The sequence below is a fragment of the Zalophus californianus genome, chromosome 7 (genome assembly GCF_009762305.2).
Source record: "Zalophus californianus isolate mZalCal1 chromosome 7, mZalCal1.pri.v2, whole genome shotgun sequence".
NCBI classification, from domain to species: Eukaryota; Metazoa; Chordata; class Mammalia; order Carnivora; family Otariidae; genus Zalophus; species Zalophus californianus.
In genome coordinates this window covers 43,743,420-43,758,222 of record NC_045601.1, presented here as the reverse complement: position 1 = coordinate 43,758,222, position 14,803 = coordinate 43,743,420, and the positions used below count along the sequence as shown (strand labels likewise).

Here is a 14,803-nt window from a genome sequence, read left to right as displayed (position 1 = left end):
GGGCTTTCGGCAAGGACCGTCCTAGTGGATCTGTAGCTGTGGCAGCTGATAATCACTCAATTGCCTTCTTGTTACTGAAAATATCACATTGCAATTACCATCTGTAATACAGTACTTACGTGTTCTTTTTTAAGTATCAATTAGATTTAAAAGAGTAGCTAATCTGAGGTTAGACAGTCTCCTCAGTTTATTTCCCACATATGAATTTTCTTTAATATAATATGACTTACGACACTTGTAAAGCTGCATTTATTTCCTTGAGTAGCTCGTTAGTCTTATTAAAATCTGCCCGCATGATATTTTTCTCTCTGAGGTGGTCTGCTGTCATGATATCCAGCTCTTTTTCAAGTCTCTTGTTTAAATCTTGTTCATGCAACCTGTTTGATTTATTTTTAGTTAAGAATACGTTATTCTGAGGTCAAGCTTTCAAAACTTTCTATACTCTACCAGATTTGAAATGGTTTTAGGTATAATATATAGAAAATTAATGGAAACAGCCTAAAATAAGTTACTTACTTTGCTCTAATCTTCTAGCTTGTTAAAGTTGTCTCCTTTAATGCTTTTTAAATTCTATTTTATAAAGATTTTAGTTAATTATACAGTTTCCAAAGTTATTGAATGCATACATATTATTCAAAATACAAACACTTCATCTATGTTCTAAATTATAGCAGTCAACAAATAAAGAAGTGGTCTTCAATATCTACTAGAAGGCAGTCTAGCCATAAAAATAGGCATGTATTACCAAAAACTAATGATGTAATATATGGTGATTAACATAACAATAAAAAAATTAAAAAAAAATAGGCATGTATTGCTAACTACTATACAACAGTCTTTTAGATAACACTGTATATTCCTTCTTTTGTAATTAATGGCATACCTCATCTGTTGGTTAGATTCACTTCGTATTCTGAGAATTTCTTTCCCCTTAAATTCCAATTCTTTGGTTAGGGCACTTATATTTTCATGAAGGTGCTGTACCTCCTTATCCAAGTCTGAGATGTGATGCTCTCTGTGCCTTAATTCCTCTTGTAGATCTGTTATTCTACACATATGTTCCTTACTCTGCAAAGTACAAAAAAGTTTTTTTTAAGTAACCTCTGTGCAGGGCTTGAACTCATGACCCTGAGGTCAAGAGCCACATGCTCTACTGACAGAGCAAGCTAGATACCCTACAAATAATTCTTAAAAGTTTTCTAGTATTTGCTTTCTGCATTTATCTAAGGGAAAGAAAATGACACAGTAGAATGTCCAATTTGATGACATTGCTTGCAAACTGCTGAAATAAAACCTAAAGGCCTCTTCCCTTCCCATCTGTAAGAAGTGTTTATATGGATAATATCAGGGTGACAAGAGGCCCAAAAGACCATAAAAGCACATCTCCCACACACTTTACAGATGAGGAAACCAATACCCAAGAGATACCTGTCCAAGGATGATTTATATAAACAGCAGAGCTGAGATTAGAATGCAGGGCTCCTACATACTCACCAAGTTATATGGGCTTACAATAAAATTCTGGCACCATTGTCCTTTCATTTAAAAAGGCCCTGCATCTAGGGAGGCTATCCCAGCAGGCGAGGGCACATGCACGCGCACACACACCCACCCTATGGCTTAGAAAGCAGACTGTCCGCTTAGTGTTGATATGGCAGTTACAGTTGTCTGAAAGATAAGCTCCCTTCCATTTTCCTAGAAGTCACTGTTTTCTACCACATCTATCTACACATTGTCAATTTCAGCATCAGCCTAGTTAGAAGAAAACATAATTTCCCTCCATGGTTATAAAGTGACTCATTTAAAACTTCATAGCGATGAAGAGAAAATTTGAGCTGATCATTTAACATAGCTAAAGTCTAACAAATGATGGCCTTCATGCACTATGTCTAGAAATCCATCCATCCAGACATTTTAGATCATAAACTAATTGAAGGAAGCATACTTGTCCAAAGAGCAAAGTTTAAAAAGCATAAGTAGTAGCTATGCTAGAGTGATGTGCAAATATCAGTTATCTTTTTTCTTGAGCACCTGCTACTTCTATAGTATGCTATCCAGTATGACTATTTAAATTCAAGTTTAAATTATTTAAAATTAAGCAAACCAGACACATAGTCACACTAGACTAAGGCCATGTGGCCAGTGACTACCATAGTGGATAGCACAGATATAGAACAGGTCCATCATCTTGGAAAGTTCTACAGACCGTGCTGTTTCATAGTATTCTGCCTTCACTCTTCGTGTTATTTATATTTCACTGTTCACCTTCTCAAGATGCAAGTAAAATTCAAAATATTCAATTAAAAATTCATAAAATGTAATTTTATGACCAATATGCTAGAGTCAAGTTACCTATTTCCCTTTAAAAATAAGACTCTTAAATATAGATGGTAAGTAATAAATAGTGAAAATACTAGTTATTACAAAATAATTTTCAGGAAACGGTCAACATTCAAATCTATTCACATTTAAGGAATCGTCACGTAACAGAATATTCTTCTTTACCTGTCTTCTGCTGATGTCTATGCTTCGCTCTAATTCCATTTTAGCAGCTGCCAATTCTTGATGATGACTATGCCGTAACAAATCAATTGCAGCTGCATGTTGATGGTTTAGTTCTGAGCGTAAGGAAGCTAGAATACAAGGGGAAAAAAATACCTTTCGTGTATTTTAGAAATATTATTGATACTTTACATAAAAATTATAAAAGTCACAGAATAGTATTTTTTTAAATTAGGACACTTGTGTATGCCCATTAAAATATCCTAGACTATCATAGAACATCATGAATTTAGAGGTCATCTAGCTTTGTAAGGATAAGAAAATTTTCATCTGCTCAGATGGATCAAGGTATTTCCATATATGCTTTTGGTTTGCCAGTAAGGTGCGAATGGAGACAAAATGTTTTTTAACTTTTCTAATTCGCTATTGGAATAGTAACATTTTAGAACTGAACAGTACCATAACATTTTCATTTAGGAAGCAACTTCCCACCTAGGTAAGAATTCTTCCACAGTAGTTCTGAAAGATGTTAAACACTGGCTGGTGAATGCTTTGATTTTTAAGTCATGATTTTTATTTGAATCTGAGATTATTTGACACAAACCACATTTATTGAATGCCAGGTACTACACTAAGGGAGAACAAAATATGACCCTGTTCTAATAACCACACAGGCTAGAGGGAAACGCATCAAGCTAGGGAATTAAGTGGGATAGTAGAGATGAATTGAAAACACAGTGGTGGAAGCACCCAAATTTCCTAGAAGGAAACTGGGAATGCTATCACAAAGGAACTGTCACAATAACTCAGTCTAATGCACTGAGTAAGGGTTCTCCCAAGTGGAGAAAGAGAAAAGCATTAATGAGGAAGGGATAACATGCAAAAGCAGAAAGAACCAAATCTATCAGGTAAACTGTAAGAAGACTGGTGTGGTGGGTGCCCACAGAGCATGTGGTCATAGTGGAAAGAAAATGGAGCCCAGTCTGAGAAACTTTTAGCACAAAATGCTTTTGACTTTACGTTTGGGTTCATGGTTCTCAATCTGGGATATGTGTGGCAGTATGTCTGAGGGACTTTTAGAGTACACATGATCATCTTCTGAAACATGAATTGTACTTGAAGATTTTGGGGAAAGCCATTAATTTCATGTTAATACAAAGGAGATATGAGTAAAATGCAAATTGTACATTTTAAAGATAAAACATGAGACAACTTCAAAGAAATGCTGTGCTTGTAACTAGTCATTTTAGGCTCTTCCTGAGACCTCCATGTAGGGGGCGTAAGTTCAGTCTCCCTGTGGTAAGGCTACTTCTGTGGAAAAACTTGACAGGCACTGAGGTAGGACATGGGAGTCACTGAAGGATTTAAAGTTGGGAAGTTCCATGGTGAGATTTGTCTTACAAAGATTAGCCAGACTGGAGTCTGGAGGGTGAACTGCAGGAAAAAGATCAACGAGAAGGTTATGGCAATAACCCAGGTGAAAAATGACATGACCCTGAACCGAATATGACAAAAGGACTAAAGAAGAGGGAACAGATGTAGGAAATATTTAAGTGAAGGAACTAACAGGATGTGGAAGTAAAAGAAAAAAAGTTAAATGCATCTTCTACCTTCCTGGCTTGGGCAACTGGGTAAACAGTAATACTCTCAATTAAAATGGGAGGTACAGGAATGGCAACACATTTTGGACCTGAGGGAGATGGTGAGCTAATATTTAAAAATATAGAGTATAAGTTAGAATATCTAACGTTCTAATATGCAGTAAAAAATAGAAATCTAATTCACAAGGAAAGCAGTTTGGTCTAGAAATAAGTATTTGGCGTCACTAGCATAATAGATGGTAGTTGAAGTCATAGTTGTGAATCCAATCAACCAGGAAAAGCCTGAAGACCAAAAAATGGACCAGAGGGCTGGGGACTAAATCCTGGGAAAACAGCAATATTTAACAGTTGCATGGGAAACAGGACTAGCACATGAGATTAAAGAGCAGGGATCAGAAAAGTGGGAGTGCAGTGGAATTTCAAAGTTCAATGGTGACCTCAGGGAGAGTAATTTCAATGGAATAATGGGGGCAAAATGTAGACAAAGGACTAAGTATCTCGAATACATGAAGAACTCTCAAAACTCAACAGTAAAAATACAAGCAATCCAGTTAGAAAATATATACAGATAGCAGATGAACACATGAAAACATGTTGAACATCATTAGCCATTAGAGAAATGCAGAGTAAAATTCACAATGAGATAATACCACACTCCTATCTGAATGACTAAACTACAACACCGTGACATCAAATGCTGGTAAGGATGTGGCAGAAAACTGTCACCCACTCATTGCTGGTGAGGATATAAAATGGTACAGCCATTCTAGAAAACAGTTGGGCAGTTTCTTAAAAGAAAACTAAACCTACAATCATTATATGACCTGGCAACTCCACTCCCAGGCATTTATCCCAGAGAAATGAAAATTTACACTTACACAGAACTGAAAACACCAGATGTCCTTCAGTGGGTGAAGGACAACAACTGACCTTCAGCAATAAAAAGGGACAAACTACTAATACATACAACAACCTGGATGACTCTCTAGAGAATTATGAGGGGTGAAAAAAAGCAATCCCCAAAAGGTTACACGTTATTACATTTATAACATTTTTTAAATGACAAAGTTATAGAAATGGGTAACAGATTAATGGTTACCAGGAATTAAAGGTGGGGAGGAAAGGGAAGTAGGTGTCGCTATAAAATGGGCAACAAGGGATCCACATGGTAATGGGAGTGTTCTAGGTCTTGACAGTGTCAATGTCAATATCCTGGTTGTAGTATGAACTGTAGTTTTGGGGAAAATGGATAAAGGGTTCAGAGGATCTCTCTGTATTATTTCTTTTTCTTTTTTTTTAAAGGTTTTATTTATTTATTTGAGAGAGAGAGAGAGAGAGAAACAGCATGAGAGGGGAGAAGGTCAGAGGGAGAAGCAGACTCGCTGCTGAGCAGGGAGCCCGATGCGGGACTCGATCCCGGGACTCCAGGATCATGACCTGAGCCGAAGGCAGTTGCCTAACCAACTGAGCCACCCAGGCGCCCTCTCTGTATTATTTCTTACAAGCTCATATGAATCTATGACTATCTCAGAATAAAAAAGTTTAATTAAAAAAATCACTAAAAGTCCTTTTTGCCAATAAAGAGGTATTGAAATCAAGTTTCAACAGACTAAACAATAGTGCTAACACTTGGCCTGTTTTTACTTCTCCTCACACAGCTGGGGAAAGTCTGTGGTCCCTTGGACCAGAATTTTACAGACTACCTCTGCATTTGACTATAAGCTCCTTCTATATAAATACAGAGCAACAATTCTCCTTGCTGAGCAGTTTCTGTAGCATGTAAAGAGGTATCCCACAAATGTCTGATATATAGTCTCACTATGATTTTCACCCTAGCTATCACAGTGGCTGGTAAAGGAGGAAGAGGAGAGAGTTCTGATGACTTGGCCTAGGGCTCCCAGCAATAGTAGAGACAATGAACTGTGTCAGATGGCTTTGCCTTTGGGGCCCAGAGTATCCACAACACTTTGGTCTTCTTTGTTCCCAATTCCTACTTGGAAAGGGTATACCCCTGAAATGTGACAACATACAATAAAAACTCTGAAGAGAATTAGGGGGGAAAAAAAACAAACAAAAGGAAAATGAGATGGTAGGAATAAAAAGTTATTGAACAACACCAAAGAAAACCTCCAAACACTCTTTAAATACATATACAGTTTTTCTTTAAACCTCAACTGATCTCCTTACAAAAAGGGCAGTAATTTGAATACTTCAAAGATTAAAATCCTATTAAAGAAATATCTGAAAAATACCTAGACAAAAAGTCAGACCTAAACATGAGTTTTCTCCTAAAAACAAAATCCTGAAGTGGAAAATAAACATATGACTGTCAAGTCTAAGGACATGTTGGCTCCATGCCTATCTACTTCTTTCAGTCACTGGAGAGTGGAAAGTCTGAATGTCCTGACTCCATTTAGTCCCTTAGTGGGACTTAGTGGTAGGTAGCAGCACCAGTGAGTGTTGCTTACATAGCCAGAGTATGGAGAAAGGTGAGGGGACCTCACCTCACTGTTTCTGTTCTACCCATTCTACTCCTCCATCCTCACCTCTTCATTTGGTAACTTCAAATATACAAAACACTTATTCGTTTTGGTGTTTCAAAAATTAAAAATAAAGCTGTGATTTCCTATTGAATTTTAAAGTAGAACATACAGATAAATATGACAATATTGTAATCCTTTCAAAATACCAAGCATAGCCTTTCCTTCATCTTCTAATTCAAACCGAAGAGTCTGAAGTTCCTGTTCCATTTCTATCCGGAAGCCCTCCATTGACTCTCTGTGTGCATCTTTTAATGACTGAAGCTCCGCAGAATGTTTTTGTTGTAAATGATTTTCAAGAGCCTAAAACAGGAGAAACATACTCAAATTATTATGCTAGAATACAGGAAGGAAAATGCAAATAAAATAAAAAATTACTAAAACTCAGTTATTTAAGAAAAACAAGGCATTTGTAATTCATTTTCAAGAAAATTATAAGATAATGACCTTTAGAAAATAAATTAGTAGGGTCACTTCAGTAGAACAATCCTTTTGAAATCAGTTTGATTCAATATAGTGTGTCTGAATTGGGATATGGGTGGGCCCTTTATCTAAGGTAGTTTTCAAAAAAAGTCCTTGTCAAGTTGCTGAGGGGGGTAAGCCACCTAAATTAATGCATAATTTCCCTGTGTGCACAAATTTAGGAAAGAGAAGAGAGGAGAGGGGCATTAACAAGAAAAGATCTTCTGATCAGAAAGAGATGATGATGGCTTTTACAACTCCAACCTTATCAAATATTTTGTTGCAACTTTCTGTAGGCATTTTCAACAGAAGTAAAAGTGTGAGAGTAGGTAAGTGGAAAAGTAAACAAACCTCTCATGTGATTAGTTCTAAAAGCCTGACCTGAGAAAATGGACTACATGTGGCTGAGACTAAGAGAAGCTAAGGGAAAAGAGAGAGCTCAGGGTACTTCAAGTTTAGAGACTGAACTGTGCCAGGATGGGTTTTCCTCGGCATAATCTGCAACATGAAGGGTTTCTGAGAAAGATACCATGTTGTAATTAGGTTTATATTTCTTTAACCATTACTCTAAAATACAGTTTTTATAAATTAATATTTGGATACTTATGGTCACTGTTTCTAAAGTGTTTTATTTCTGCGGCGCCTGGGTGGCTCAGTCATTAAGCGTCTGCCTTCGGCTTGGGTCATGATCCCAGGGTCCTGGGATCAAGCCCTGCATGGGGCTCCCTGCTCAGCGGGGAGCCTGCTTCTCCCTCTCCCACTCCCCCTGCTTGTTTTCCCTCTGTCACTGTGTCTCTCTCTGTCAAAGAAATAAATAAAATCTTTTTAAAAAAAGCCACAGGTTTCTTTAAATATAACAATATAAAGGACTTTTAGTTTAGACATTAGTTACATAGATAGCTTGGCTACCTAATGACAACAATAAAATTGCATGCTCTGATTTCTTCTGAACAGGATTCAGGTTTCAAAGAAACTGTGTAAAATTAAAGTACTGATACAAGAGCTTATGTGTTCTAATTCACAAATGATTTCAATGAATAGGTTATTTACCAATCAGGCCTCATTGTGTGTTTATGGGCTGTATTGAAGTACAGTTGACATACAATATTAGGTTCAGGTGTACAACACAGTGATTCAACACTGATGAACGCTAGGAAATGACCACCATGGTAATTCTAGTTACCATCCGTCACCAAAGTTATTACAATATTACTGACTACATCTCCATATCTTGTCTTATAACTGGAAGTTTGTACCTCTTAATCCCTGTCACCTATTTTGCCCATCCCCCTACCTCCTCCTCTCTGGCAACCACCTGTTTGTTCTATTTATAAGTCGGTTTAGGTTTTATTTGTTCATTTGTTTTGCTTTTAAAATTTTCTATGTGTAAGTGAAATCATGCAGTATTTGCCTTTCTCTAACTTATTTTACTTAATATAATAGCCCCTAGGTCCATCCATGTTGTCACAAATGACAGATTTCATTTCTTTTTAACGGCTGAGTAATATCCCATTACTCAGATGCCACATCTTCATTATCCATTCATCTATCGATAGACACTTAGGCTGCTTCCATATCTTGGCTGTTTTAAATAATGCTGTTACAAACATAGGGCTGCATGTATCCCTTTGAATTAGTTTTTGTATTCTTAGGGTAAATACCCAGTAGTGTAACTGCTGGATTGTAGAGTAGTTCTGTTTTTAACTTTTTGAGGAACCTCCATACCGTTTTCCATAGTGGCTGTACCAGTTTGCATTCCCACCAACAGTGTAAGAGGGTTCCCCTTTCTCTACATCCTTGCCAACATTTGTTGTTTCCTGTCTTGGTAATTTTAGCCATTCTGATAGGTGTGAGGTGATACCTCCTTGTAGTTTTGGTTTGCTTTCCCTGATAAGTGATGTTGAGAATCTTTCCATGGGTCTGTTGGCCATCTGTGTGTCATCTCTGGTGAAATGTCTGTGCATGTCTCCTACCCATTTTTAATTGGATTATGTGTTTTTGGGGTGTTGATGTATATAAGTTCTTTATATATTTTGAATATTCACCTTTTATCAGATATGTGACTTGCAGATATCTTCTCCTATTCAGTGTTTCCTTCATTGTGCAGAAGCTTCCTTTTTTTGATGTAGTCTCAAGAGTTTATTTTTGCTTTTGTATCCCTTGCCTCAAGGAACCTATCTAGAAAAATTTGCTACAGCTATTGTCAGAGAAATTACTGCTTGTGCTCTCTTTTAGGATTTTTATGGTTTCAGATCTCACATTTAGGTCTTTAATCCACTTTGAATTTATTTTTGTGTAAGGTGTAAGAAAGTGGTCCAGTTTTCCCAACACCATTTGTTGCAGAGACGTTTTCCCATCAGATATTCTTTTCTGCTTTGTCAAAGATTAATTGACCATATAATTGTGGATTTATTTCTGGATTTTCTATTCTGTTCCATTCATCTGTGTGTCTATTTTTGTGCCAGTACTAAAATGTTCCGATCACTATAGCTTTGTAACATAACTTAAAGTCTGGAATTGTGATGCCTCCAGCTTTTTTTTTTTTTTTTTCTTCAAGATTGCTTTGGCTCTTTGGGGTCTTCTGTGGTTCCATACAAATTTTAGGATTGTTTGTTCTAGCTCTGTGAAAAATGCTGTTGGTATTTTGATAGGGATTGCATGAAGTGTGTAGCTTGTTTTGGGCAGTATAGATATTTTAACAATATTTGCTTCCAACCCATGAGCATGGGATGCTTTTCCATTTCTTTGTGTCCTCTTCCATTTCTTTCATCAGTGTTTTAATGTTTTCAAAGTATAGGTCTTTCACCTCTTTGGTTAGGTTTATTCCTAGGTATCTTATTATTTTTGGTACAATTACAAATGGGATTGTTTTCTTAATTTCACTTTCTGCTGTTTCATTATTAGTGTATAGAAATGCAAGAGATTTCTGCACATTAATTTTGTATCCTGTGACTTCACTGAATTCATTTACCAGTTCTAGCAGTTTTTTGGTGGAGTCATTCAGGTTTTCTCTATACAGTATCGGATGTATTTTATCATATCATCTGCAAATAGTGAAAGTTTTATTTCTTCCTTCCCGATTTGGATGCCTTTTATTTCTTTTTGTTGTCTGACTGCTGTGGCTAGGACTTCCAGTACTATGCTGAATAAAAGTGGTGAGAGCAGAGATCCTTGTCTTATTCCTGACCTTAGGGGAAAGGCTCTGTTTTTCCCCATTTTGGATGATGTTAGCTGTGGGTTTTTCACATATAGCCTTTATTATGTTGAGGTAGGTTTCCCCTACACCAACTTTGTTGAAGGTTTTTATTGTGAATCAGTGTTGTACTCTGTCAAATGCTTTTCCTGCATCTACTGAAATGATCATACAGTTCTTATCTTTTCTCTTAATATGATGGGTTTTCTGTATAAAGTATCATGTCATCTGCAAATAGTGATAGTTCTACATTTTCTTTATCAATTTGGATGCCATTTATTTCTTTTCCTTGTCCAACTGCTGTGGCTAGGACTTCCAATACTACACTGAATACAAGTGGCGAGAGCAGGCTTCCTTGTCTTGTTCTTGGTCTTAGAGGAAAAGCTTTTAGCTTTTCACTGTCAAGTATGAGGTTAACTGTGGGTTTGTCACATATGGCCTTTATTACATTAAGGCATATTCTATCTGTACTCACTTTGTTGAGAGTTTTTATCATAAACGAATGTTGAATTTTGTCAAGTGCTTTTCCTGCATCTATTGAGATGATCATGTGATTTTTGTCCTTCATTTATTAATGTAGCAACTACACTGATTTGCAGATATTGAACCATCCTTGTATCCCTGGAAAAAAACCCATGTGATCATGGTGGACAGATGTTTTCAGTGTATTGTTGAATTTGGTTCACTGATACTTTGTTAACAGTTTCTGTAACTATACTCATCAGGGATAATGGAAATAAGGCCTAATTTTTGACCAAAGAAACTTTCTTAACTTTCTGGACAAGATCAAGAGACTAAAGTAAAAAAAAAAAAAAAAGAAGAGACTACAACTTATTGTATAGGCAAGTTAATGGTTTTTAAAGGAATATGACTTTTTTGTTTTAACAATTTCTTTATGGCCTACCAGTTCTTAAAATAGTTGTCCATACCCAAATAAAAGATTGAAGCAACCTATATCAGTAATAACTATATATGGTGAAAATCATTGTTAGTAAAACTGCATTTTTCTATCAAATCTTTACCTTAATTATCATAAGGTCCTTAGAAGAAATTGAAAAATATGGTGTAAAGAAATAAATTGAACCAAAATTAATTACACTAAGACTATGTCAAACTAGTGTTTTCACAGAGAAGGAAGTATTGGATATGGGGAGATTCTGGCATACAATTTGATTAACCCAATAATGTATCTATTTGATTGAAATCTCTTCTACATGATCTGTCTGTATCACTACTTTTCACATAGCCTTTGGGGCTGTATATAGGGAAAGGTACTATTTTAAAATTGTCTCCAAATTTCATTTCATTGTGAACTTTGTATATAAGGGGGAAAAAGTGTAAGTTAAAAAATGTGGGATAAAAAAAATATAAATCCCTTGGATATATATGTGTCTTTTTTAGATCCAGCCGAAAGAGAAAAATTAAAAATTTGATGAAAGACTATTATAAAAGTTCAAAATTGTACTAATTACAGTGGTTACAGCTTAGTAGGACCATGCTAAATTTATTTAACCACTGTTAAATATATGACAAACCAGATGGTGTATTAGTCTCATCATGAACTCAGCATTATGTCGGGAAACAGAAAAAAAATGTTGGTCTTAATCTGTGTAACTGGTGTGTATGTTTAGTCATTCTGACCCCCACAAGAAGGCAGATTCTAGAAAACACAATGAAATGAAGCAGTATATAACTTGGAGGCAAAAAATGAATTCTTAAGAATTTGAAGGCTAATAATTATTAGGCTATTGGATTACCTTTGAACATATATCACATTAAACTTACTCTTTGTTCCTTTTCTTTTTCTTCTTCCATAGTTTGAAATGCAAGGACATGTGCTTCTTTTAAAGATTTATGTCTCTGTTGATGTTGTTCCTCTAATTCTTCAAGCTCTTGGGTAAGTCGTTGTCGTTCTTGTGTAAACTGGGCTTGTAGTTGCTGCAGAGAAGTCTGAGATTGGGAAAGTTGCATCTCCAGATTCTGTTTCAGCAAGGAAATCTATGCCACAGAATGTTACAATGAAGAATAAGTACAAGGCATATTTCACAGATTGCCAATCTAAGGGAAAAAAAGCGTGTCAACAATATTAACTATAGTAAACTAATTGCCTTAACTAAGTATCCACTTAAAATGTTTTACAATATATCATAGATTATTTAATATTTAGGTATTACCACTTTTAATTCTAATTTTAGTAATTATCCTAAAAAATAGACTGTTTTTAGTGGTATGAAGTTTGTGTGGACTCTCTAAAGCACACTGTAGCCCATGTTTAGAAATACACCTATTTGTTATAATGAACACCTATGTTACATTGCAATAAAAATTTATAATATGAAATAAGAACAGGGCAACTAATGTTAATGTATTTATTAGGTTATGGTCACCTCAAGGAGATAGTATAAAAAGTTAAACTGCTTATTTGTAAGGTGGTAAAGTTGAGTAGTTAAGAATTGTGGGCTCTGAGTTAAAATCCTAGGTCTGCCACTTGCTATATTAGTACTTCACCAGGCTGTGTGAGTTGAAGAGTGTTACTACACATAATTCACTTAGAACAGCCCCTGGCATGTAGTAAGTGCTCAATAAATATCAACTAAGATTATTTGAGAATTGAAAAAATTACTCTTTAACAGATTTATCTATTCATAACTTAAAATCCTTATGTAAATAAAAAGGATTTTCACTTTTGAATTTTGATTTAATTCAAAGGATTTACAAAACTTCAAGCTTTTTTAAAAACCACAAACATCCTGCAATCCTTTATTTATATCCTCACAATGACAGGTACTTTTCTTTAACTATGGAAAACTGATCTGTTATTCCTTTTGTACACAGACGTCACCATTAACATGTCTGCATTGTTTCTGGGTGTTTTAAAATACTTAAAATTAAGTCCTTTTTAAGGAATAAAAGCACAGAACACATGTATATGTATATATATGTTCACATATACATTTGATATAACCATTTAATTTGATCTATTTCTGTTTTCATAAACAAGAAACTGTAACTTGGAACTTATCTGTATTCTAGTAGAAGTCTGAAGCTAAAAAGAACATAGGGAGAAGCAGATAAAAGTTGTCAAATGTGTTCCAGTAAGTAATTTAAGATGCTATATGTGTTTATATACAAGTAAAACAGTTTCTGTGGCCTAGAAGGCTAAGCTAAGGGAGAGAAGACACTGTAAAGTGAGTTTTTGTAAATGGGAAAAGATTTTCTTTTGATTGATGGAAGGCAGATGTAGGATGCCTCAAATGTCTCACAAGGAGAAGGGACCTGGGAAAGAAAAAGGGTGGAAAATCACCAGAGATGCAAAAAATAAGAAGGAAAAATAAGGACAATGTTATAGCAACAGTTAAGGCCATACTTGTAGAGTAGGAAGACTAAGACAAATTATACTATATGACTTCTTACCATTTTATGCAAAGAAAATCAGGATGAAATAAATATTAAGGACAACCCAGAAAGGAAAAGTAAATCATAAAAGGGTAAAAGGCAACAAAAATGTGTGTTTGTGAACACTAACGTGTAATTGGTAGAGTCATTTTCTTCCCAGCTAGCTGGTCCTTGAAATAGAAAAGGCACCTGTCTAACTACTCTCTTCCCAAGTTCAACCTTGTCGCAGACCCAGCATGGGGACCCACGTGACTGCCTTGTCTCTGGTGACAACTTGTTAGAACATCTATAGGAACATTAGGAAACGACTATGTTACATGTAGAATAATGACTGATGTATTATAATGATTGATATCAAAGCTATTAATTGACCCCTGGACAAGTAAGGACTAAAATCCATCCAGTGAACACAGTGATCACAAATCTGCCTGCCTTGATATGCGTCTGCATCAACTCAAAGAAAAGGGTCATGTTTTTCCAATTTGCACACAGGTACCATATGTGCTAGTAGTAGCCCTGGGTCCAGTACCCCAGGTAAGGGTGCACTGAGGGATAACCCAGTCAGTTCATAGCAGTGTATCTGATTTTCTGCAATACCCACTTCAAAAATTCACTGCATCAAAAAAAGCTCTTTCACGTTAATTTGACTACAACAACTCACACTTTAACTATTTAAGGATGAAACTTATGAAGAAATACAACATTTAAAATGAGATACCACAGTAGTATAATAGTTACATATTTAAAACCTAAGCACACTTTCAAACCTCTCTAGTTTAAATAAAATACACTTAAATATTTGACTTAATACTTTACACTTATTATACTTTACCGTGAAAGAATTCTAAAGTATTTTTCATTTTAGGATATAAGATTAATCTTTGTAACTATGCTGGATAAAATACACGCAAAAAAGACATTATCATGCAATGTAGTGTTCAAATATACTTAGGTTAGATATTCTGTATTCTTAACTTTGAACGCACACCAAAATAATATTAAGGCTATCTAAAATCTCTGGATTCATGCTCAAGACCATAACATGAATTATATGCAGAAAGCCTTTATCATGCAATGCAGCATCAAAACTTACTTTGTTGATTTTATAA

At 35.5% G+C, this 14,803-nt stretch overlaps 1 protein-coding gene and 1 long non-coding RNA gene across 9 annotated transcripts in view; one reads left to right on the top strand and one right to left on the bottom strand.

The window, feature by feature from the left end:
* FAM184A (family with sequence similarity 184 member A) overlaps nucleotides 1-14,803 on the bottom strand; it is a 111,033-nt gene that overhangs the window by 12,764 nt on the left and 83,466 nt on the right. For 4 of the 8 annotated variants that reach the window (XR_003521451.1, XM_027602379.1, XM_027602377.1 and 1 more), the window contains 5 exons: nucleotides 12,084-12,296; nucleotides 6,793-6,946; nucleotides 2,506-2,633; nucleotides 884-1,068; nucleotides 231-377 (listed from right to left, as the gene is read on the bottom strand). Coding sequence is in view for 7 of the 8 variants with exons in the window: in XM_027602379.1 (XP_027458180.1) it covers nucleotides 231-377; nucleotides 884-1,068; nucleotides 2,506-2,633; nucleotides 6,793-6,946; nucleotides 12,084-12,296 (827 nt within the window). In the remaining variant the exon portion in view is untranslated. The remainder of the gene's footprint in view (nucleotides 1-230; nucleotides 378-883; nucleotides 1,069-2,505; nucleotides 2,634-6,792; nucleotides 6,947-12,083; nucleotides 12,297-14,803) is intronic. The other 4 variants (XM_027602382.1, XM_027602380.1, XM_027602383.1 and 1 more) reach the window with 1 other exon arrangement.
* Nucleotides 1-14,803, top strand: part of LOC113926944 — an 82,063-nt gene that overhangs the window by 49,008 nt on the left and 18,252 nt on the right. The window contains exon 2 of the long non-coding RNA XR_003521452.1: nucleotides 12,116-12,195. This is a non-coding gene — a long non-coding RNA (uncharacterized LOC113926944). The remainder of the gene's footprint in view (nucleotides 1-12,115; nucleotides 12,196-14,803) is intronic.